The 25,553-nt window shown below is 49.8% G+C and overlaps 1 protein-coding gene across 1 annotated transcript in view; it reads left to right on the top strand.

Annotated features, from left to right (window-relative positions):
* Window positions 1-1,740: 1,740 nt before the first annotated feature.
* dhx33 (DEAH (Asp-Glu-Ala-His) box polypeptide 33) overlaps window positions 1,741-25,553 on the top strand; it is a 31,187-nt gene continuing 7,374 nt past the window's right edge. Inside the window, exons 1-6 of the mRNA XM_036989603.1 lie at window positions 1,741-2,117; window positions 22,453-22,613; window positions 22,883-23,110; window positions 23,583-23,753; window positions 24,672-24,857; window positions 25,219-25,330. Of these exons, the coding sequence (XP_036845498.1) occupies window positions 1,910-2,117; window positions 22,453-22,613; window positions 22,883-23,110; window positions 23,583-23,753; window positions 24,672-24,857; window positions 25,219-25,330 (1,066 nt within the window). The 5' untranslated portion in view covers window positions 1,741-1,909. The remainder of the gene's footprint in view (window positions 2,118-22,452; window positions 22,614-22,882; window positions 23,111-23,582; window positions 23,754-24,671; window positions 24,858-25,218; window positions 25,331-25,553) is intronic.

The following is a 25,553-nucleotide window of genomic DNA, read 5'->3' as shown; positions in this document are numbered from 1 at the left end:
AGTCCTCCAGTACCCCCAACAGCCAAACTCCAGTCCTCCAATACCCCCAACAGCCCAACTCCAGTCCTCCAGTACCCCCAACAGCCCAACTCCAGTCCTCCAATACCCCCAACAGCCCAACTTCAGTCCTCCAGTACCCCCAACAGCCAAACTCCAGTTCTCCAGTACCCCAACAGCCAAACTCCAGTCCTCCAACAGCCAAACTCCAGTCCTCCAGTACCCCCAACAGCCAAACTCCAGTCCTCCAGTACCCCAACAGCCAAACTCCAGTTCTCCAGTACCCCCAACAGCCAAACTCCAGTCCTTCAGTACCCTCCAACAGCCCAACTCCAGTCCTCCAGTACCCCCAACAGCCAAACTCCAGTTCTCCAGTACCCCCAACAGCCAAACTCCAGTCCTTCAGTACCCTCCAACAGCCCAACTCCAGTTCTCCAGTACCCCCAACAGCCAAACTCCAGTCCTTCAGTACCCTCCAACAGCCCAACTCCAGTCCTCCAGTACCCCCAACAGCCCAACTCCAGTCCTCCAGTACCCACCAACAGTTCACATTGTACATTGAATTCCTGGACAACCACACCTTATTCAACTCATTGAGGGCTTGATGATTAATAGACAAGTTGAATCTGGTGTGCTTGTCCAGTGTTACAATAGAAATGTGTACTGTTGATGGTGCTTGAGGACCAGGGTTGGGAAACACCGGTTTACTGCGTGGCGTCATAAAAGGTCAGGTTATAATCCAGGTGCTGTCCCAAATTGAACCCTACTGTCTTTATAATGTACTTCTTTTAGACCAGGGCCTATAGGGTGACATTTGGCACCCTATTTATTTTAGTCTCTATGATTGACCTTTTTTTGGTCCGATCGTGAGACCAATAGATCAACACATACCCAGTTGTATGTATTCATAATCAAACAAAACGATGTTTAAGTAATTTAGTCCATCTCTACCTGTGGATATTCTGTACATAATCTCTTGAGTTATATGACCTTCCACTAGGTGTTTGTGCTGTTTCGCTTTGCAGTTTGGTTGTGTATGATATATATATATATTTTTTTTAAATAAATAACCCAAGGTAGACCAGAGTCTGTCGTTTCCAATGGGATCAAATGAGTCACAGTGGGCAGAGTCAAGCACGAGCTAGTGTGATCCTATTATGCATTTATTTGGATATTTCCATTAGGGAACACCTACTCTGTGAGGTGCTTTGGGGTGGCAGGTAGCCTAGTGGTTAGAGTGTTGGGTCAGTACCCGAAAGGTTGCTGGATTGAATCCCTGAGCTGACGAGGTAAAAATGTGTCGTTCTGCCCACTGTTCCCCGGTAGGCCATCACTGTAAAAAATAAGTTGTTCTTAACTGACTTGCCTAGTTAAATAAAGGTTACATTTTAAAACAATTCAATTTGCCCTAGCACTCCTTCTAAACAACACAATTGTTTACAAATTTGGCAAAGGGTAAAGTATTTTTGAATGCTGTCCACTCTGTGTGTTACAGGTTCTAGTTTTGGAAACAGAAAACTGTATGGAGAAAATTAGCAGAATGACGGCCAAAATCCATCTAGCTCCATGTTCTCCCACTGCCGTCCACCAACCAGGTGCTTCACATTTATACATCCGGTGAAATATCTGGCTCATTATTCTATCTGTGATACTTCTTTGGATTTTAGGCTCCCATGTTGAAGGTGAGGTGACGCGTGTAGGCCTGTATTGCCATAGCACAGTGTCACCGTTAGGGGGGGTATATGACGTCAAACTCCTGCGACGGAACTTACCACGTGGGAAGGATTTAGCTGTGTCGATGAGGTAAACAACCGCAGTGTAGCTTGGCTGTATTTATCCATAACATATATATTTCCATTTCATTTTGAACAAGCCTTAAGTTTTTGCTTTGTAAAGCGGTTCTCTCTAGACCATGCCCCACAACCCCGATCATCCTCCGGCGAAGAAATTTAAGCCGGGGTCTCCTTTTTTCCGTCTCGACAAGAAGCCTGGGATGCTGCTACCTAGAAAGGAAAATGCCTCGGTACCAATAGACGTGCAAAGGAAAAATCTTCCCATTTACCAGGCGAAGTCTCAACTAATTAACCAGCTTAGACAGCTTCATAATGCTGTATTGATAGGTAAGTTGGCTTAACCTAGTCAAAAGGTAATGCAATAACCACTGTAGCACAACACAGGTGGGATTGCAAATGTTCATAAACGCTTGCCAAACAACAGGTTTCCTGACGCAGATCTTCGGTTGGATATTTACAGCTAGAATTCCATACAGGCAGATATAATAGTTCCAACCCGTGTGCTTTCCATACCTCTACCGCCATAGGCTATTTCCCGGTCACCTGTGGCGATATAGCTACACGTTTAGTGTAAATACAAAGACCTACAAAACAACAAAGTAGGCCAAAATGGCTCATACACAAAGAATCTGACTTTGTCTCGTGGAGGGGATTCGATTAATCTGGCCCGGCGACTAGGTAGGCGTGTTTTGCATCGGTTGAAAGTTAATTGTAGTGATGCTCCGAGATTTTTGGCTGATACCGATGTCCGATATTTTCCTTGCCAAAAAAACGATACCAACAACCGATATTTAAAAATGTAGCTGCCTTTTAAGCATTCTAGTACCATTAAATAGTTAACACACACACATGGACACAGCGATCTAAGGCATTGCATCTCAGTGCAAGAGGAGTCACTACAGTCCCTGGTTCGAAACCAGACTGTATCACATCAGACCGTGATTGGGAGTCCCATAGGGCGGCGCACAATTGGCCCAGCGTTGTCTGGGTTTGGCCGTCATTGTAAATAAGAATTTGTTCTTAACTGACTGGCCTAGTTAAAGGTTACACACACCACACTGACCAAAAAGTTATTTTATTACCATTTACCTATGTCCCATTACCAGTAAACATAATCAGAACCTATTTATTTCACTTACTTGCTGTTTCGTTGTTCAGTCGTTTCATTCTCAACCAGGATTTCATCATGCATGTCAAGCAGTGAGGTTTCAGCTCTGTCTGTCTGTGGCTTCTCTTCCTCTGTGCGCACTGTCCGTTTCCATCTTGTCCAGCTGTGTCGGTAACATTTCAGAAACAGGGTTTCTGTTTCTTGTCTGCATCGAAGTAATGGTACATGTACATAGCCTTGAGTATGGTGGCGACACAGTAAAGAGAGAATGCCACCGAATCGCTTGTTCGCAGCTTGTCAGCGGTTTTGTGGAGCAGGCGTTTCAATGCCATGACAGAGTGTGTCTCGTGTGCTGCAGGAGCAGTTGAGCTTGTTTCTCCAGTCAGTTGTTTGAATGGACCTAGCTAGTGTGTCCATGTTTCAAACATGTTCTCAAATGCCATTGAAATGGCAGCAGCAGTATGACAAATGGCACAATCATGAGCAGGCAATACGACGTTCTTCAGTATGAAATCCTCGACGACCCACTGTGCTGTCAGACTCGGCATGCTCATGGGGCTGACATCGCTGGTCCAAATGTCAGCAGTGACGCTATTACTGTTTTAAGTGGCACAAGTTTTTAAGTCCGGTAGGGCAACATCTAAAAAAATAGTGCACTTGGTAGTGTGTGACTGTGCTCGATCAGTCTGCGAAAGCCAACATCACCCACGACAGAGAACGAATCGTTTTAAACAGTCGTCCAACTCGGAATTCCAAGTCTGAAACTCGGGCATCTTTCTAGAGCTCCGAATTTTCGACCCGAGATCATTGACGTTATGATTTGACCTCCATGGTGCGTTCAAGACATCTGGGTACTTGAAAAAATTTAAGGTCAAATCACGACTGATAAATAGCTAGTGATCTTAATGGCCAGCTGTCAGTGGTACAGCAGGTGTGTATTCATTAGTCTCATATCGTAGCAAAACGTTTTGCAATAAATGTTTGCCCCAAAAGTGTTCCGGTGCTCTAGTGGAGCAGGTTGAGAGTTTCAAGTTCCTCCATGTCCACATCACTAAGGAATTATCATGGTCCACACGCTAACATAGTCATGAAGGCTTCTTCCCTCTCATGAGGCTGAAAAGATTCAGTATGGGCCTAAAGCTGCACCGTTGAGAGAATCTTGACTGGCTGCATCACCATTTGGTGTGGTGACTGCTTGGCGTCTGACCGCACGGTGCTACAGGGGGTAGTGCCCAATACATCACTGGGGCCGAGCACCCTGCCATCCAGGTCCTCCATACCAGGCGGTGTCAGAGGAAGGCCCTAAAAAATTGTCGAAGACTCCAGCCACCCAATTCTAAGACTTGTTTTCTCTGCTACTGCACGACAAGCGGTACCGACGCACCACGTCTGGAACCTGAACTAGAGGTCGACCGATTGGCTGATTTAATTAGGGCAGATTTTCAAGTTTTCATAACAATCAGAATTTTTGGACGCTGATTTATATTGCAATCCAGGAGGAGACTGGCAAGGAGCCATGTTACGTTTCTAGCTAGCATTAAACTTGTCTTATAAAAAAAAACAATAAATCTTAACATAATCACTAGTTAACTACACGTGGTTGATGATATTACTAGTTTAATTAACTAACTAGCTTGTCCTGCGTTGCATATAATCAATGCGGTGCCTGAAATTGTGTCACTTCTCTTGCGTTCAGTGTAAGCAGAGTCAGGGTATATGCAGCAGTTTGGGTCGTCTGGCTCGTTGCGAACTGTGTGAAGACCATTTCTCCTAACAAATACAGGAATTAATTTGCCAGATTTTTACATAATTATGACATAACATTGAAGGTTGAACAATGTAACAGCAATATTTAGACTTAGGGTTGCCACCCGTTCGATAACATACGCAATGGTTCTGTATTTCACTGAAAGAATAAATGTTTTGTTTTCGAAATTATAGTTTCCGGATTTAACCATATTAATGACGAAAGGCTCGTATTTCTGTGTGTTTTTATTATTTTATAATTAAGTCTATGGTTTGATAGAGCAGTCTGACTGAGCGGTGGAAGGCAGCAGCAGGATCGTAAGCATTCATTCAAACCACACTTTCCCCCGTTTGCCAGCAGCTCTGTTTATGTCTTCAAGCCTATCAACTCCCGAGAGTAGGCTGGAAATACTATAGTGCCTATAAGAACATCCAATAGGGAAAGGTATATGAAATTCAAATGGTATAGAGATAAATAGTCCTATAATAACTACAACCTAAAACTTCTTACCTATTGAAGACTCATATTAAATGGAACCACCAGCTTTCATATGTTCTCATGTTCTGAGCAGGGAACTTAAACGTTAGCTTTTTTACATGGCACATATTGCACTTTTATTTTCTTCTCCAACACTGTGTATTTGCATTATTCTAACTAAATTGAACATGTTTCATTATTTGTTTGAGACTAAATTGATTGTATTGCTGTATTATATTAAGTTAAAATAAGTGTTCATTCAGTATTGTTGTAATTGTCATTACTACAAATAAAAAATATAGAAAATTGTCCGATTAATCGGTATTGGCGTTTTTGGTCCTCCAATAATCGGTATCGATGCATGCTCTTCAACCGATCGCTGTCCGCACCTGCCCGCCCGTCCAGCATCACTACTCTGACTTAGAATATGTGGACAATTACAAATACCTAGGTGTCTGGTTAGACTGTAAACTCTCCTTCCAGACTCACATTAAGCATCTTCAATCCAAAATTAAATCTAGAATCAGCTTCCTATTTTGCAACAAAGCATCCTTCACTCATGCTGCCAAACACACCTTCGTAAAACTGACCATCCTACCGATCCTCGACTTTGGCTATGTCATTTACAAAATAGCCTCCAATACTTTACTTAACAAATTGGATGCAGTCTATCACAGTGCCATCTGTTTTGTCACCAAAGCCCCATATACTATCCACCACTGCGACCTGTACGCTCTCGTTGGCTGGTCCTCGCTTCATATTCGTCTTCTGCACATCTATCATTCCAGTGTTTAATTGCTATATTGTAATTACTTCGCCACTATGGCCTATTTATTGCCTTACCTCCCTTATCTTACCTCATCTGCAAACACTGTATATAGACTTTTTAAAATTGTGTTATTGACTGTATGTTTGTTTATCCCATGTGTAACTCTGTGTTGTTTGTGTCGCACTGCTTTGCTTTATCTTGGCCAGAGTTCGCAGTTGTAAATGAGAACTTGTTCTCAACTGACCTACCTGGTTAAATAAAGGTGAAAAAAAGAATGTGTTCATTCAGTATTGTTGTAATTGTCAGTATTTTATATATTTATTTAATATATATTTATTTAACCAGGTAGGTCAGTCATATCAGCCAATTAATCGGTATCGGCGTTGACAAATTATAATTGGTCAACCTCTAACCCTGAACAGTTTCCACCCCAATGATATACATCGCCTTCTGAAAATATTTCAGACCCCTTGACTTTTTCCACGTTACGTTACAGCCTTATTCTAAAATGGATTAAATTGTTTTCTACAGACGACATAATGACAAAACAGAAAAACTGTTTTTTAGAATATGTTTACATAAGTATTCAGACCTTTAGAATGTGTTTACATAAGTATTCAGACCTTTAGAATGTGTTTACATAAGTATTCAGACCTTTAGAATGTGTTTACATGAGTATTCAGACCTTTAGAATGTGTTTACATAAGTATTCAGACCTTTAGAATGTGTTTACATAAGTATTCAGACCTTTAGAATGTGTTTACATGAGTATTCAGACCTTTAGAATGTGTTTACATAAGTATTCAGACCTTTAGAATGTGTTTACATAAGTATTCAGACCTTTTGAATGTGTTTACATAAGTATTCAGACCTTTAGAATGTGTTTACATAAGTATTCAGACCTTTAGAATGTGTTTACATGAGTATTCAGACCTTTAGAATGTGTTTACATGAGTTCAGACCTTTAGAATGTGTTTACATGAGTATTCAGACCTTTAGAATGTGTTTACATGAGTATTCAGACCTTTAGAATGTGTTTACATGAGTTCAGACCTTTAGAATGTGTTTACATGAGTATTCAGACCTTTAGAATGTGTTTACATGAGTATTCAGACCTTTAGAATGTGTTTACATGAGTATTCAGACCTTTAGAATGTGTTTACATGAGTATTCAGACCTTTTGCTTTGTTGAAGCACCTTTTGTCAAGCTGAAGCTGAAGCTGAAGCTGGGTCATGCAGCAAGACAATGATCAAAAAACACACAATCAAGTCTTAACATAAAAATGGCTATAAAAAAAGCAACACGTTTGAAGTTTTGGAAAGATCTAGTCAAAGTCCTAATTCCAATGGAGATGTGTTGGCGTTTGGTTGGAGTCATTGCAGCTAAAACTGGCACAACCAGTTATTGAGGTGTAAAGGGGGCAAGTTCACCGCATTTTACATATCTACCTCATACGTTGACTCGGTACTTACCCTGTGTATATAGACAGGTTGTTATTATTATACTTTTTTAAAAATGTATTTTTTTACTTTTTTATTTAACTAGGCAAGTCGGTTAAGAACTAATTCTTATACAGCGACGGCCTAGGAACAGTGGGTTAACTGCCTTGTTCAGGGGCAGAATGACAGATTTTTACCTTGTCAGCTCAGGGATTCGATCTAGCAACCTTTCGGTTACTGGCCCAACGATCTAACCACAAGGCTACCTACCCCCTCCCTACACTCTAACCACGAGGCTACCTGCCCCCTCCATACACTCTAACCACGAGGCTACCTGCCCCCTCCATACACTCTAACCACGAGGCTACCTGCCCCCTCCCTGCACTCTAACCACGAGGCTACCTGCCCCCTCCCTACACTCTAACCACGAGGCTACCTGCCCCCTCCCTGCACTCTAACCACGAGGCTACCTGCCCCCTCCCTACACTCTAACCACTAGGCTACCTGCCCCCTCCCTGCACTCTAACCACGAGGCTACCTGCCCCCTCCCTACACTCTAACCACGAGGCTACCTGCCCCCTCCCTACACTCTAACCACGAGGCTACCTGCCCCCTCCCTGCACTCTAACCACGAGGCTACCTGCCCCCTCCCTACACTCTAACCACTAGGCTACCTGCCCCCTCCCTACACTCTAACCGCGAGGCTACCTGCCCCCTCCCTACACTCTAACCACGAGGCTACCTGCCCCCTCCCTACACTCTAACCACTAGGCTACCTGCCCCCTCCCTACACTCTAACCACTAGGCTACCTGCCCCCTCCCTACACTCTAACCACGAGGCTACCTGCCCCCTCCCTACACTCTAACCACGAGGCTACCTGCCCCCTCCCTGCACTCTAACCACGAGGCTACCTGCCCCCTCCCTACACTCTAACCACTAGGCTACCTGCCCCCTCCCTGCACTCTAACCACGAGGCTACCTGCCCCCTCCCTGCACTCTAACCACGAGGCTACCTGCCCCCTCCCTACACTCTAACCACGAGGCTACCTGCCCCCTCCCTACACTCTAACCACGAGGCTACCTGCCCCCTCCCTGCACTCTAACCACGAGGCTACCTGCCCCCTCCCTGCACTCTAACCACGAGGCTACCTGCCCCCTCCCTGCACTCTAACCACGAGGCTACCTGCCCCCTCCCTACACTCTAACCACTAGGCTACCTGCCCCCTCCCTACACTCTAACCACGAGGCTACCTGCCCCCTCCATACACTCTAACCACGAGGCTACCTGCCCCCTCCCTACACTCTAACCACTAGGCTACCTGCCCCCTCCCTACACTCTAACCACTAGGCTACCTGCCCCCTCCCTACACTCTAACCACGAGGCTACCTGCCCCCTCCCTACACTCTAACCACGAGGCTACCTGCCCCCTCCCTACACTCTAACCACTAGGCTACCTGCCCCCTCCCTACACTCTAACCACGAGGCTACCTGCCCCCTCCCTACACTCTAACCACTAGGCTACCTGCCCCCTCCCTACACTCTAACCACTAGGCTACCTGCCCCCTCCCTACACTCTAACCACTAGGCTACCTGCCCCCTCCCTGCACTCTAACCACTAGGCTACCTGCCCCCTCCCTACACTCTAACCACTAGGCTACCTGCCCCCTCCCTACACTCTAACCACTAGGCTACCTGCCCCCTCCCTACACTCTAACCACTAGGCTACCTGCCTCCTCTACACTCTAACCACTAGGCTACCTGCCCCCTCCCTACACTCTAACCACTAGGCTACCTGCCTCCTCTACACTCTAACCACGAGGCTACCTGCCCCCTCCCTACACTCTAACCACTAGGCTACCTGCCTCCTCTACACTCTAACCACTAGGCTACCTGCCCCCTCCCTACACTCTAACCACTAGGCTACCTGCCTCCTCTACACTCTAACCACGAGGCTACCTGCCCCCTCCCTACACTCTAACCACTAGGCTACCTGCCTCCTCTACACTCTAACCACTAGGCTACCTGCCCCCTCCCTACACTCTAACCACTAGGCTACCTGCCCCCTCCCTACACTCTAACCACTAGGCTACCTGCCTCCTCTACACTCTAACCACTAGGCTACCTGCCCCCTCCCTACACTCTAACCACGAGGCTACCTGCCCCCTCCCTACACTCTAACCACTAGGCTACCTGCCTCCTCTACACTCTAACCACTAGAGTACCTGCCTCCTCTACACTCTAACCACTAGGCTACCTGCCTCCTCTACACTCTAACCACTAGGCTACCTACCCCCTCCCTACACTCTAACCACTAGGCTACCTGCCTCCTCTACACTCTAACCACTAGGCTACCTGCCCCCTCCCTACACTCTAACCACGAGGCTACCTGCCCCCTCCCTACACTCTAACCACTAGGCTACCTGCCTCCTCTACACTCTAACCACTAGAGTACCTGCCTCCTCTACACTCTAACCACTAGGCTACCTGCCTCCTCTACACTCTAACCACTAGAGTACCTGCCTCCTCTACACTCTAACCACTAGGCTACCTACCCCCTCCCTACACTCTAACCACTAGGCTACCTGCCTCCTCTACACTCTAACCACTAGAGTACCTGCCTCCTCTACACTCTAACCACTAGGCTACCTACCCCCTCCCTACACTCTAACCACGAGGCTACCTACCTCCTCTACACTCTAACCACTAGAGTACCTGCCTCCTCTACACTCTAACCACTAGGCTACCTACCCCCTCCCTACACTCTAACCACTAGGCTACCTGCCTCCTCAACACTCTAACCACTAGGCTACCTGCCCCCTCCCTACACTCTAACCACTAGGCTACCTGCCCCCTCCCTACACTCTAACCACTAGGCTACCTGCCGCCCCTACACTCTAACCACTAGGCTACCTGCCCCCTCCCTACACTCTAACCACTAGGCTACCTGCCTCCTCAACACTCTAACCACTAGGCTACCTGCCCCCTCCCTACACTCTAACCACTAGGCTACCTGCCCCCTCCCTACACTCTAACCACTAGGCTACCTGCCGCCCCTACACTCTAACCACTAGGCTACCTGCCCCCTCCCTACACTCTAACCACTAGGCTACCTGCCCCCTCCCTGCACTCTAACCACTAGGCTACCTGCCCCCTCCCTACACTCTAACCACTAGGCTACCTGCCCCCTCCCTACACTCTAACCACTAGGCTACCTGCCCCCTCCCTACACTCTAACCACTAGGCTACCTGCCGCCCCTACACTCTAACCACTAGGCTACCTGCCCCCTCCCTACACTCTAACCACTAGGCTACCTGCCTCCTCAACACTCTAACCACTAGGCTACCTGCCCCCTCCCTACACTCTAACCACTAGGCTACCTGCCGCCCCTACACTCTAACCACTAGGCTACCTGCCTCCTCAACACTCTAACCACTAGGCTACCTGCCCCCTCCCTACACTCTAACCACTAGGCTACCTGCCCCCTCCCTACACTCTAACCACTAGGCTACCTGCCGCCCCTACACTCTAACCACTAGGCTACCTGCCCCCTCCCTACACTCTAACCACTAGGCTACCTGCCTCCTCAACACTCTAACCACTAGGCTACCTGCCCCCTCCTCAACACTCTAACCACGAGGCTACCTGCCTCCTCAACACTCTAAACACTAGGCTACCTGCCCCCTCCCTGCACTCTAACCACTAGGCTACCTGCCCCCTCCCTACACTCTAACCACTAGGCTACCTGCCCCCTCCTCAACACTCTAACCACTAGGCTACCTGCCTCCTCAACACTCTAACCACTAGGCTACCTGCCTCCTCAACACTCTAACCACTAGGCTACCTGCCTCCTCAACACTCTAACCACTAGGCTACCTGCCCCCTCCCTACACTCTAACCACTAGGCTACCTGCCTCCTCTACACTCTAACCACTAGGCTACCTGCCTCCTCAACACTCTAACCACTAGGCTACCTGCCTCCTCAACACTCTAACCACTAGGCTACCTGCCTCCTCAACACTCTAACCACTAGGCTACCTGCCCCCTCCCTACACTCTAACCACTAGGCTACCTGCCTCCTCCCTACACTCTAACCACTAGGCTACCTGCCTCCTCCCTACACTCTAACCACTAGGCTACCTGCCTCCTCCCTACACTCTAACCACTAGGCTACCTGCCCCCTCCCTACACTCTAACCACTAGGCTACCTGCCCCCTCCCTACACTCTAACCACTAGGCTACCTGCCTCCTCAACACTCTAACCACTAGGCTACCTGCCCCCTCCCTACACTCTAACCACTAGGCTACCTGCCCCCTCCCTACACTCTAACCACTAGGCTACCTGCCTCCATACACTCTAACCACTAGGCTACCTGCCACCTCCCTACACTCTAACCACTAGGCTACCTGCCCCCTCCCTACACTCTAACCACTAGGCTACCTGCCCCCTCCCTACACTCTAACCACTAGGCTACCTGCCACCTCCCTACACTCTAACCACTAGGCTACCTGCCACCTCCCTACACTCTAACCACTAGGCTACCTGCCACCTCCCTACACTCTAACCACTAGGCTACCTGCCACCTCCCTACACTCTAACCACTAGGCTACCTGCCTCCTCAACACTCTAACCACTAGGCTACCTGCCACCTCCCTACACTCTAACCACTAGGCTACCTGCCTCCTCAACACTCTAACCACTAGGCTACCTGCCACCTCCCTACACTCTAACCACTAGGCTACCTGCCTCCTCAACACTCTAACCACTAGGCTACCTGCCTCCTCAACACTCTAACCACTAGGCTACCTGCCTCCTCTACACTCTAACCACTAGGCTACCTGCCTCCTCAACACTCTAACCACTAGGCTACCTGCCTCCTCAACACTCTAACCACTAGACTACCTGCCCCCTCTACACTCTAACCACTAGGCTACCTGCCTCCTCAACACTCTAACCACTAGGCTACCTGCCTCCTCTACACTCTAACCACTAGGCTACCTGCCCCCTCCCTACACTCTAACCACTAGGCTACCTGCCTCCTCAACACTCTAACCACTAGGCTACCTGCCACCTCCCTACACTCTAACCACTAGGCTACCTGCCTCCTCAACACTCTAACCACTAGGCTACCTGCCACCTCCCTACACTCTAACCACTAGGCTACCTGCCTCCTCAACACTCTAACCACTAGGCTACCTGCCTCCTCAACACTCTAACCACTAGGCTACCTGCCTCCTCTACACTCTAACCACTAGGCTACCTGCCTCCTCTACACTCTAACCACTAGGCTACCTGCCTCCTCAACACTCTAACCACTAGACTACCTGCCCCCTCTACACTCTAACCACTAGGCTACCTGCCTCCTCAACACTCTAACCACTAGGCTACCTGCCACCTCCCTACACTCTAACCACTAGGCTACCTGCCTCCTCAACACTCTAACCACTAGGCTACCTGCCTCCTCAACACTCTAACCACTAGGCTACCTGCCTCCTCTACACTCTAACCACTAGGCTACCTGCCTCCTCTACACTCTAACCACTAGGCTACCTGCCTCCTCTACACTCTAACCACTAGGCTACCTGCCTCCTCTACACTCTAACCACTAGGCTACCTGCCTCCCTACACTCTAACCACTAGGCTACCTGCCCCCTCCCTACACTCTAACCACTAGGCTACCTGCCTCCTCTACACTCTAACCACTAGAGTACCTGCCTCCTCTACACTCTAACCACTAGGCTACCTGCCTCCTCTACACTCTAACCACTAGGCTACCTACCCCCTCCCTACACTCTAACCACTAGGCTACCTGCCTCCTCTACACTCTAACCACTAGGCTACCTGCCTCCTCTACACTCTAACCACTAGGCTACCTACCCCCTCCCTACACTCTAACCACTAGGCTACCTGCCTCCTCTACACTCTAACCACTAGGCTACCTGCCTCCTCAACACTCTAACCACTAGGCTACCTGCCACCTCCCTACACTCTAACCACTAGGCTACCTGCCTCCTCAACACTCTAACCACTAGGCTACCTGCCTCCTCAACACTCTAACCACTAGGCTACCTGCCTCCTCTACACTCTAACCACTAGGCTACCTGCCTCCTCTACACTCTAACCACTAGGCTACCTGCCTCCTCTACACTCTAACCACTAGGCTACCTGCCTCCTCTACACTCTAACCACTAGGCTACCTGCCTCCCTACACTCTAACCACTAGGCTACCTGCCCCCTCCCTACACTCTAACCACTAGGCTACCTGCCTCCTCTACACTCTAACCACTAGAGTACCTGCCTCCTCTACACTCTAACCACTAGGCTACCTGCCTCCTCTACACTCTAACCACTAGGCTACCTACCCCCTCCCTACACTCTAACCACTAGGCTACCTGCCCCCCACTACACTCTAACCACTAGGCTACCTACCTCCTCAACACTCTAACCACTAGGCTACCTGCCTCCTCTACACTCTAACCACTAGACTACCTGCCTCCTCTACACTCTAACCACTAGACTACCTGCCTCCTCTACACTCTAACCACTAGGCTACCTACCTCCTCTACACTCTAACCACTAGGCTACCTGCCTCCCTACACTCTAACCACTAGGCTACCTGCCCCCTCCCTACACTCTAACCACTAGGCTACCTGCCTCCTCTACACTCTAACCACTAGGCTACCTGCCTCCTCTACACTCTAACCACTAGGCTACCTGCCCCCTCCTCTACACTCTAACCACTAGGCTACCTGCCCCCTCCTCTACACTCTAACCACTAGGCTACCTGCCTCCTCTACACTCTAACCACTAGGCTACCTGCCTCCTCTACACTCTAACCACTAGGCTACCTGCCTCCTCAACACTCTAACCACTAGACTACCTGCCCCCTCTACACTCTAACCACTAGGCTACCTGCCTCCTCAACACTCTAACCACTAGGCTACCTGCCTCCTCTACACTCTAACCACTAGGCTACCTGCCCCCTCCCTACACTCTAACCACTAGGCTACCTGCCTCCTCAACACTCTAACCACTAGGCTACCTGCCACCTCCCTACACTCTAACCACTAGGCTACCTGCCTCCTCAACACTCTAACCACTAGGCTACCTGCCACCTCCCTACACTCTAACCACTAGGCTACCTGCCTCCTCAACACTCTAACCACTAGGCTACCTGCCTCCTCAACACTCTAACCACTAGGCTACCTGCCTCCTCTACACTCTAACCACTAGGCTACCTGCCTCCTCTACACTCTAACCACTAGGCTACCTGCCTCCTCAACACTCTAACCACTAGACTACCTGCCCCCTCTACACTCTAACCACTAGGCTACCTGCCTCCTCAACACTCTAACCACTAGGCTACCTGCCACCTCCCTACACTCTAACCACTAGGCTACCTGCCTCCTCAACACTCTAACCACTAGGCTACCTGCCTCCTCAACACTCTAACCACTAGGCTACCTGCCTCCTCTACACTCTAACCACTAGGCTACCTGCCTCCTCTACACTCTAACCACTAGGCTACCTGCCTCCTCTACACTCTAACCACTAGGCTACCTGCCTCCTCTACACTCTAACCACTAGGCTACCTGCCCCCTCCCTACACTCTAACCACTAGGCTACCTGCCTCCTCTACACTCTAACCACTAGGCTACCTGCCTCCTCTACACTCTAACCACTAGGCTACCTGCCCCCTCCCTACACTCTAACCACTAGGCTACCTGCCTCCTCTACACTCTAACCACTAGAGTACCTGCCTCCTCTACACTCTAACCACTAGGCTACCTACCCCCTCCCTACACTCTAACCACGAGGCTACCTACCTCCTCTACACTCTAACCACTAGAGTACCTGCCTCCTCTACACTCTAACCACTAGGCTACCTACCCCCTCCCTACACTCTAACCACTAGGCTACCTGCCTCCTCAACACTCTAACCACTAGGCTACCTGCCCCCTCCCTACACTCTAACCACTAGGCTACCTGCCCCCTCCCTACACTCTAACCACTAGGCTACCTGCCGCCCCTACACTCTAACCACTAGGCTACCTGCCCCCTCCCTACACTCTAACCACTAGGCTACCTGCCTCCTCAACACTCTAACCACTAGGCTACCTGCCCCCTCCCTACACTCTAACCACTAGGCTACCTGCCCCCTCCCTACACTCTAACCACTAGGCTACCTGCCGCCCCTACACTCTAACCACTAGGCTACCTGCCCCCTCCCTACACTCTAACCACTAGGCTACCTGCCCCCTCCCTGCACTCTAACCACTAGGCTACCTGCCCCCTCCCTACACTCTAACCACTAGGCTACCTGCCCCCTCCCTACACTCTAACCACTAGGCTACCTGCCCCCTCCCTACACTCTAACCACTAGGCTACCTGCCGCCCCTACACTCTAACCACTAGGCTACCTGCCCCCTCCCTACACTCTAACCACTAGGCTACCTGCCTCCTCAACACTCTAACCACTAGGCTACCTGCCCCCTCCCTACACTCTAACCACTAGGCTACCTGCCGCCCCTACACTCTAACCACTAGGCTACCTGCCTCCTCAACACTCTAACCACTAGGCTACCTGCCCCCTCCCTACACTCTAACCACTAGGCTACCTGCCCCCTCCCTACACTCTAACCACTAGGCTACCTGCCGCCCCTACACTCTAACCACTAGGCTACCTGCCCCCTCCCTACACTCTAACCACTAGGCTACCTGCCTCCTCAACACTCTAACCACTAGGCTACCTGCCCCCTCCTCAACACTCTAACCACGAGGCTACCTGCCTCCTCAACACTCTAAACACTAGGCTACCTGCCCCCTCCCTGCACTCTAACCACTAGGCTACCTGCCCCCTCCCTACACTCTAACCACTAGGCTACCTGCCCCCTCCTCAACACTCTAACCACTAGGCTACCTGCCTCCTCAACACTCTAACCACTAGGCTACCTGCCTCCTCAACACTCTAACCACTAGGCTACCTGCCTCCTCAACACTCTAACCACTAGGCTACCTGCCCCCTCCCTACACTCTAACCACTAGGCTACCTGCCTCCTCTACACTCTAACCACTAGGCTACCTGCCTCCTCAACACTCTAACCACTAGGCTACCTGCCTCCTCAACACTCTAACCACTAGGCTACCTGCCTCCTCAACACTCTAACCACTAGGCTACCTGCCCCCTCCCTACACTCTAACCACTAGGCTACCTGCCTCCTCCCTACACTCTAACCACTAGGCTACCTGCCTCCTCCCTACACTCTAACCACTAGGCTACCTGCCTCCTCCCTACACTCTAACCACTAGGCTACCTGCCCCCTCCCTACACTCTAACCACTAGGCTACCTGCCCCCTCCCTACACTCTAACCACTAGGCTACCTGCCTCCTCAACACTCTAACCACTAGGCTACCTGCCCCCTCCCTACACTCTAACCACTAGGCTACCTGCCCCCTCCCTACACTCTAACCACTAGGCTACCTGCCTCCATACACTCTAACCACTAGGCTACCTGCCACCTCCCTACACTCTAACCACTAGGCTACCTGCCCCCTCCCTACACTCTAACCACTAGGCTACCTGCCCCCTCCCTACACTCTAACCACTAGGCTACCTGCCACCTCCCTACACTCTAACCACTAGGCTACCTGCCACCTCCCTACACTCTAACCACTAGGCTACCTGCCACCTCCCTACACTCTAACCACTAGGCTACCTGCCACCTCCCTACACTCTAACCACTAGGCTACCTGCCTCCTCAACACTCTAACCACTAGGCTACCTGCCACCTCCCTACACTCTAACCACTAGGCTACCTGCCTCCTCAACACTCTAACCACTAGGCTACCTGCCACCTCCCTACACTCTAACCACTAGGCTACCTGCCTCCTCAACACTCTAACCACTAGGCTACCTGCCTCCTCAACACTCTAACCACTAGGCTACCTGCCTCCTCTACACTCTAACCACTAGGCTACCTGCCTCCTCAACACTCTAACCACTAGGCTACCTGCCTCCTCAACACTCTAACCACTAGACTACCTGCCCCCTCTACACTCTAACCACTAGGCTACCTGCCTCCTCAACACTCTAACCACTAGGCTACCTGCCTCCTCTACACTCTAACCACTAGGCTACCTGCCCCCTCCCTACACTCTAACCACTAGGCTACCTGCCTCCTCAACACTCTAACCACTAGGCTACCTGCCACCTCCCTACACTCTAACCACTAGGCTACCTGCCTCCTCAACACTCTAACCACTAGGCTACCTGCCACCTCCCTACACTCTAACCACTAGGCTACCTGCCTCCTCAACACTCTAACCACTAGGCTACCTGCCTCCTCAACACTCTAACCACTAGGCTACCTGCCTCCTCTACACTCTAACCACTAGGCTACCTGCCTCCTCTACACTCTAACCACTAGGCTACCTGCCTCCTCAACACTCTAACCACTAGACTACCTGCCCCCTCTACACTCTAACCACTAGGCTACCTGCCTCCTCAACACTCTAACCACTAGGCTACCTGCCACCTCCCTACACTCTAACCACTAGGCTACCTGCCTCCTCAACACTCTAACCACTAGGCTACCTGCCTCCTCAACACTCTAACCACTAGGCTACCTGCCTCCTCTACACTCTAACCACTAGGCTACCTGCCTCCTCTACACTCTAACCACTAGGCTACCTGCCTCCTCTACACTCTAACCACTAGGCTACCTGCCTCCTCTACACTCTAACCACTAGGCTACCTGCCTCCCTACACTCTAACCACTAGGCTACCTGCCCCCTCCCTACACTCTAACCACTAGGCTACCTGCCTCCTCTACACTCTAACCACTAGAGTACCTGCCTCCTCTACACTCTAACCACTAGGCTACCTGCCTCCTCTACACTCTAACCACTAGGCTACCTACCCCCTCCCTACACTCTAACCACTAGGCTACCTGCCTCCTCTACACTCTAACCACTAGGCTACCTGCCTCCTCTACACTCTAACCACTAGGCTACCTACCCCCTCCCTACACTCTAACCACTAGGCTACCTGCCTCCTCTACACTCTAACCACTAGGCTACCTGCCTCCTCAACACTCTAACCACTAGGCTACCTGCCACCTCCCTACACTCTAACCACTAGGCTACCTGCCTCCTCAACACTCTAACCACTAGGCTACCTGCCTCCTCAACACTCTAACCACTAGGCTACCTGCCTCCTCTACACTCTAACCACTAGGCTACCTGCCTCCTCTACACTCTAACCACTAGGCTACCTGCCTCCTCTACACTCTAACCACTAGGCTACCTGCCTCCTCTACACTCTAACCACTAGGCTACCTGCCTCCCTACACTCTAACCACTAGGCTACCTGCCCCCTCCCTACACTCTAACCACTAGGCTACCTGCCTCCTCTACACTCTAACCACTAGAGTACCTGCCTCCTCTACACTCTAACCACTAGGCTACCTGCCTCCTCTACACTCTAACCACTAGGCTACCTACCCCCTCCCTACACTCTAACCACTAGGCTACCTGCCCCCCACTACACTCTAACCACTAGGCTACCTACCTCCTCAACACTCTAACCACTAGGCTACCTGCCTCCTCTACACTCTAACCACTAGACTACCTGCCTCCTCTACACTCTAACCACTAGACTACCTGCCTCCTCTACACTCTAACCACTAGGCTACCTACCTCCTCTACACTCTAACCACTAGGCTACCTGCCTCCCTACACTCTAACCACTAGGCTACCTGCCCCCTCCCTACACTCTAACCACTAGGCTACCTGCCTCCTCTACACTCTAACCACTAGGCTACCTGCCTCCTCTACACTCTAACCACTAGGCTACCTGCCCCCTCCTCTACACTCTAACCACTAGGCTACCTGCCCCCTCCTCTACACTCTAACCACTAGGCTACCTGCCTCCTCTACACTCTAACCACTAGGCTACCTGCCTCCTCTACACTCTAACCACTAGGCTACCTGCCTCCTCAACACTCTAACCACTAGACTACCTGCCCCCTCTACACTCTAACCACTAGGCTACCTGCCTCCTCAACACTCTAACCACTAGGCTACCTGCCTCCTCTACACTCTAACCACTAGGCTACCTGCCCCCTCCCTACACTCTAACCACTAGGCTACCTGCCTCCTCAACACTCTAACCACTAGGCTACCTGCCACCTCCCTACACTCTAACCACTAGGCTACCTGCCTCCTCAACACTCTAACCACTAGGCTACCTGCCACCTCCCTACACTCTAACCACTAGGCTACCTGCCTCCTCAACACTCTAACCACTAGGCTACCTGCCTCCTCAACACTCTAACCACTAGGCTACCTGCCTCCTCTACACTCTAACCACTAGGCTACCTGCCTCCTCTACACTCTAACCACTAGGCTACCTGCCTCCTCAACACTCTAACCACTAGACTACCTGCCCCCTCTACACTCTAACCACTAGGCTACCTGCCTCCTCAACACTCTAACCACTAGGCTACCTGCCACCTCCCTACACTCTAACCACTAGGCTACCTGCCTCCTCAACACTCTAACCACTAGGCTACCTGCCTCCTCAACACTCTAACCACTAGGCTACCTGCCTCCTCTACACTCTAACCACTAGGCTACCTGCCTCCTCTACACTCTAACCACTAGGCTACCTGCCTCCTCTACACTCTAACCACTAGGCTACCTGCCTCCTCTACACTCTAACCACTAGGCTACCTGCCTCCCTACACTCTAACCACTAGGCTACCTGCCCCCTCCCTACACTCTAACCACTAGGCTACCTGCCTCCTCTACACTCTAACCACTAGAGTACCTGCCTCCTCTACACTCTAACCACTAGGCTACCTGCCTCCTCTACACTCTAACCACTAGGCTACCTACCCCCTCCCTACACTCTAACCACTAGGCTACCTGCCTCCTCTACACTCTAACCACTAGGCTACCTGCCTCCTCTACACTCTAACCACTAGGCTACCTACCCCCTCCCTACACTCTAACCACTAGGCTACCTGCCTCCTCTACACTCTAACCACTAGGCTACCTGCCTCCTCAACACTCTAACCACTAGGCTACCTGCCACCTCCCTACACTCTAACCACTAGGCTACCTGCCTCCTCAACACTCTAACCACTAGGCTACCTGCCTCCTCAACACTCTAACCACTAGGCTACCTGCCTCCTCTACACTCTAACCACTAGGCTACCTGCCTCCTCTACACTCTAACCACTAGGCTACCTGCCTCCTCTACACTCTAACCACTAGGCTACCTGCCTCCTCTACACTCTAACCACTAGGCTACCTGCCTCCCTACACTCTAACCACTAGGCTACCTGCCCCCTCCCTACACTCTAACCACTAGGCTACCTGCCTCCTCTACACTCTAACCACTAGAGTACCTGCCTCCTCTACACTCTAACCACTAGGCTACCTGCCTCCTCTACACTCTAACCACTAGGCTACCTACCCCCTCCCTACACTCTAACCACTAGGCTACCTGCCCCCCACTACACTCTAACCACTAGGCTACCTACCTCCTCAACACTCTAACCACTAGGCTACCTGCCTCCTCTACACTCTAACCACTAGACTACCTGCCTCCTCTACACTCTAACCACTAGACTACCTGCCTCCTCTACACTCTAACCACTAGGCTACCTACCTCCTCTACACTCTAACCACTAGGCTACCTGCCTCCCTACACTCTAACCACTAGGCTACCTGCCCCCTCCCTACACTCTAACCACTAGGCTACCTGCCTCCTCTACACTCTAACCACTAGGCTACCTGCCTCCTCTACACTCTAACCACTAGGCTACCTGCCCCCTCCTCTACACTCTAACCACTAGGCTACCTGCCCCCTCCTCTACACTCTAACCACTAGGCTACCTGCCTCCTCTACACTCTAACCACTAGGCTACCTGCCTCCTCTACACTCTAACCACTAGGCTACCTGCCCCCTCCTCTACACTCTAACCACTAGGCTACCTGCCCCCTCCTCTACACTCTAACCACTAGGCTACCTGCCCCCTCCTCTACACTCTAACCACTAGGCTACCTGCCTCCTCTACACTCTAACCACTAGGCTACCTGCCCCCTCCTCTATACTCTAACCACTAGGCTACCTACCTCCTCTACACTCTAACCACTAGGCTACCTGCCTCCTCTACACTCTAACCACTAGGCTACCTGCCCCCTCCTCTATACTCTAACCACTAGGCTACCTACCTCCTCTACACTCTAACCACTAGGCTACCTGCCCCCTCCTCTATACTCTAACCACTAGGCTACCTACCTCCTCTATACTCTAACCACTAGAGTACCTGCCTCCTCTACACTCTAACCACTAGGCTACCTACCTCCCAAATGAATGTTACTCATTGTGCATTTATTCCTCAGTTTTATTATTTTTCTATTATTTTCTAAATGTTTCTCTCTGCCGTGTTGGGAAGGGTCCGGAAATGTCCGGAAGGGTGTTACTTCGGCTCTGGAAGGCCCCGAACAGCCAGAAAACCCCTCACCGAAATCCGAAACAAAAATAAACGCTGTCAAAAATATATGCACACACTCCTCAGAAGTGTTTCAGCTGGGATGCATGCGGACGCCTTTAGTCTACACCTGTTTGTTTACAAAGCATGTGACAAATACAATTGTATTTGATTATTTGTTGGCTTCTGTATGGATTCTAGTGTACATACCCCAGGACTCAGCTGGAGTGTAAAAGCATTAGTCGGGAAAAAAAATTGCAACGAAAACAAGTTTTTAATATTTATATATATTTTTTAAATGTTGTATTTATTTTTATTGAACAAATTCAGAGGTCCCTCCTTGTTCATCTGAGTACCCGTGTTGATTGTTCATGTGGTTGCAATCATCATATACTGTAGATTTTACTCCCTGCCGAAGGCCATGCAGCCGAAACGCGTCGGTTTAATAAAAAACTTTGTTTCTATTGAACATGCCATACTAATAAAGGCATTTTTAATTAATTATATGAAGAGTGCCTTGGTCCTCCTTTCATTTTTGATGACGGTAGATTTTGCCTTCAACTATTGTAACATTGGCTGACCCAAACCATTGTGTCTTCCCGATGCCCTGTCCCTCAGGTGAGACGGGTTCTGGGAAGACCACCCAGATTCCTCAGTACCTGTATGAAGCTGGCATCGCGCGACAGGGCATCGTCGCTGTGACACAGCCCCGCCGAGTGGCAGCTATCTCCCTGGCAACGAGGGTAGCAGAGGAGAAGAGAACTCAGCTGGGGAAGCTGGTGCGTAAAAACAATTTTTTTTTTAACAATCTGTGGTGGTCAAACTCTAGTAGAACACGTGTTTTTGTACTTCATTCAATAGCCATGTGGTGGTTGTTACCTCATCATCATCATCATCATCATCAGTGGCTGCATGTACCCAACGACAATCCCTGTCTTGTAGTTTTATAAGTCTTGTACAAAACTTCAGTCTTGTAAACTCTCTAACGCTAGGCTGTCTGTGGACTGAAACCAACCAATCAAATCGAGGGGGAAATCCTCCTTTTCAGGTCGGCTACACGGTGCGATTTGAGGATGTCACCTCCTCGGAGACGAAGTTGAAGTTCATGACAGATGGTATGCTCCTGCGTGAGGCCATAGGAGACCCCTTACTGCTACGCTACACCGTGGTGGTGCTGGATGAGGCCCACGAGCGCACTGTGCACACTGACGTACTTTTCGGAGTGGTGAAGGCTGCCCAGCGCAAACGCAGAGAACAGAACAAGGTCCCCCTCAAGGTAGGTCATTGCTAGCCCTCAGTAGCCTGGAATCTAAAAAGTGATACGATCTGAAACAATGGTGAAACAGAACACATCACTTTGAATTCCAGACTAGGCCACTAACTGTAGGCCACTAACTGTAGGCCACTAACTGTAGGCCACTAACTGTAGGCCACTAACTGTAGGCCTCTAACTGTAGGCCACTAACTGTAGGCCTCTAACTGTAGGCCACTAACTGTAGGCCACTAACTGTAGGCCACTAACTGTAGGCCACTAACTGTAGGCCACTAACTGTGTGTGTGTGTGTGTGTGTGTGTGTGTGTGTGTGTGAGAGAGAGAGAGATCTGGTGTTCCATTGTCAAAGCACCCAATGTAAAATAAAAGTCAAACATACTCTAAGACCACTTCAAGACGGGTGTTAAAAAAAAAATGTTTTAAAGGCTTTATAAATAAATCTGGTATATTGCCGCCTCCAATGTACCGTTTGTAGGTGATTGTGATGTCAGCCACCATGGATGTGGACCTGTTCTCTCAGTACTTCAACAAGTCCCCTGTGCTGTACCTGGAGGGCAGGCAGCACCCCATCCAGATGTACTACACCAAGCAGCCCCAGTCGGACTACCTGCAGGCTGCCCTGGTCTCAGTCTTCCAGATCCATCAGGTATGTGACTTAACGGAGCAGACGTTACAGTGTATCTATCTCTGTTCGTGTCGGGAAAAGAAACTGGCCAATTATGGGCATTGCAGTTAATTACCACGTTTGTGAGGTGAAGTAGGTTTAATATTTGCTTAATGAAAACTACTGCAGCTGGCGGTGTATGGGGTCTGTGTATATCTAACCTAACTTAGCAGGCGGTGAATGGGGTCTGTGTGTATCTAACCTAACGTAGCAGGCGGTGTATGGGGTCTGTGTGTATCTAACCTAACGTAGCAGGCGGTGTATGGGGTCTGTGTGTATCTAACCTCACGTAGCAGGCGGTGTATGGGGTCTGTGTGTATCTAACCTAACGTAGCAGGCGGTGTATGGTGTCTGTGTGTATCTAACCTCACGTAGCAGGCGGTGTATGGGGTCTGTGTATATCTAACCTCACGTAGCAGGCGGTGTATGGGGTCTGTGTATATCTAACCTCACGTAGCAGGCGGTGTATGGTGTCTGTGTGTATCTAACCTAACGTAGCAGGCGGTGTATGGGGTCTGTGTGTATCTAACCTCACGTAGCAGGCGGTGTATGGGGTCTGTGTATATCTAACCTCACGTAGCAGGCGGTGTATGGTGTCTGTGTGTATGGTGTCTGTGTGTATCTTAACCTCACGTAGCAGGCGGTGTATGGTGTCTGTGTGTATCTAACCTAACGTAGCAGGCGGTGTATGGGGTCTGTGTGTATCTAACCTCACGTAGCAGGCGGTGTATGGGGTCTGTGTATATCTAACCTCACGTAGCAGGCGGTGTATGGTGTCTGTGTGTATCTTAACCTCATAACATGAATAATACCTTCCTGAAAAACACAAGTTAGACACGATTCCAAATCAACATATGATGACAGACAAGATTTTGGTTGTGATGCGTCCGTCCTGAACAGGAAGCCCCTGCGTCACATGACATCCTGGTGTTCATGACAGGACAGGAGGAGATAGAGGCGCTGGCTCGTACCTGCCGTGACATCGCCAAGCACCTACCTGACAGCTGTGGTCCCATGACTGTCATCCCTCTGTACGCCTCCCTACCCCCTGCTCAGCAGCTCAGGGTCTTCCAGCCTGCCCCTAAGGTAGGATACACCTACACCCCCCCCTTAGAAGTCCCGGTACAATATCCTGCAATCATTGATTTGTGATGCATGGTCTCCTCGAGCAACTAAGGCTTCATATTGAAGTCACCGTCCAGTGACGATCTGTTTTAGAAGTGAATATTCTGTTAACTCCTACCCGAATAATGTTGTTGACTCATCCAGTTCTCGTACTTGTGGCCTAAATTAGAGGGGGATTTAAAAAATAATAATAATTATAATAATCTGGAAGGAAAACTATTTCACTCATATTGTAAATCATTATTTCATAGTCATTTGGAAATCCTGGACAGTTGAATCTGTATCTATTGTCCTCTTGTGTTTTTTGCTTTGGTTTTGCCAGGGTTGTAGGAAGGTAATCCTGTCAACCAACATTGCAGAGACGTCGATCACCATCTCAGGGATCAAATACGTCATTGACACAGGCATGGTGAAAGCAAAACGCTTCAACCCAGGTGAGACTTCACATTGTGACAGAACACGAAGCTGTTTCACCTCACTTCCTATCTGTTTCTCTACTTGTCGGCACTCAGTTCTGTAGCCCTGGTGTGAATTGATGAATTCATTTGATTTGATAATTAATATTTTCTAACTTTTTGGGAAAAAAAACAACAATACACACACACACGTATAAAAAAGGATTGAAGATTTTTTTTTAAAGCAGATTTATTTCCATTG

Source organism: Oncorhynchus mykiss, chromosome 10 (assembly GCF_013265735.2).
Source record: "Oncorhynchus mykiss isolate Arlee chromosome 10, USDA_OmykA_1.1, whole genome shotgun sequence".
Taxonomy (NCBI): Eukaryota; Metazoa; Chordata; class Actinopteri; order Salmoniformes; family Salmonidae; genus Oncorhynchus; species Oncorhynchus mykiss.
Note: the sequence above shows the minus strand (reverse complement) of the source record. Positions and strands in the feature narration are given on the sequence as shown.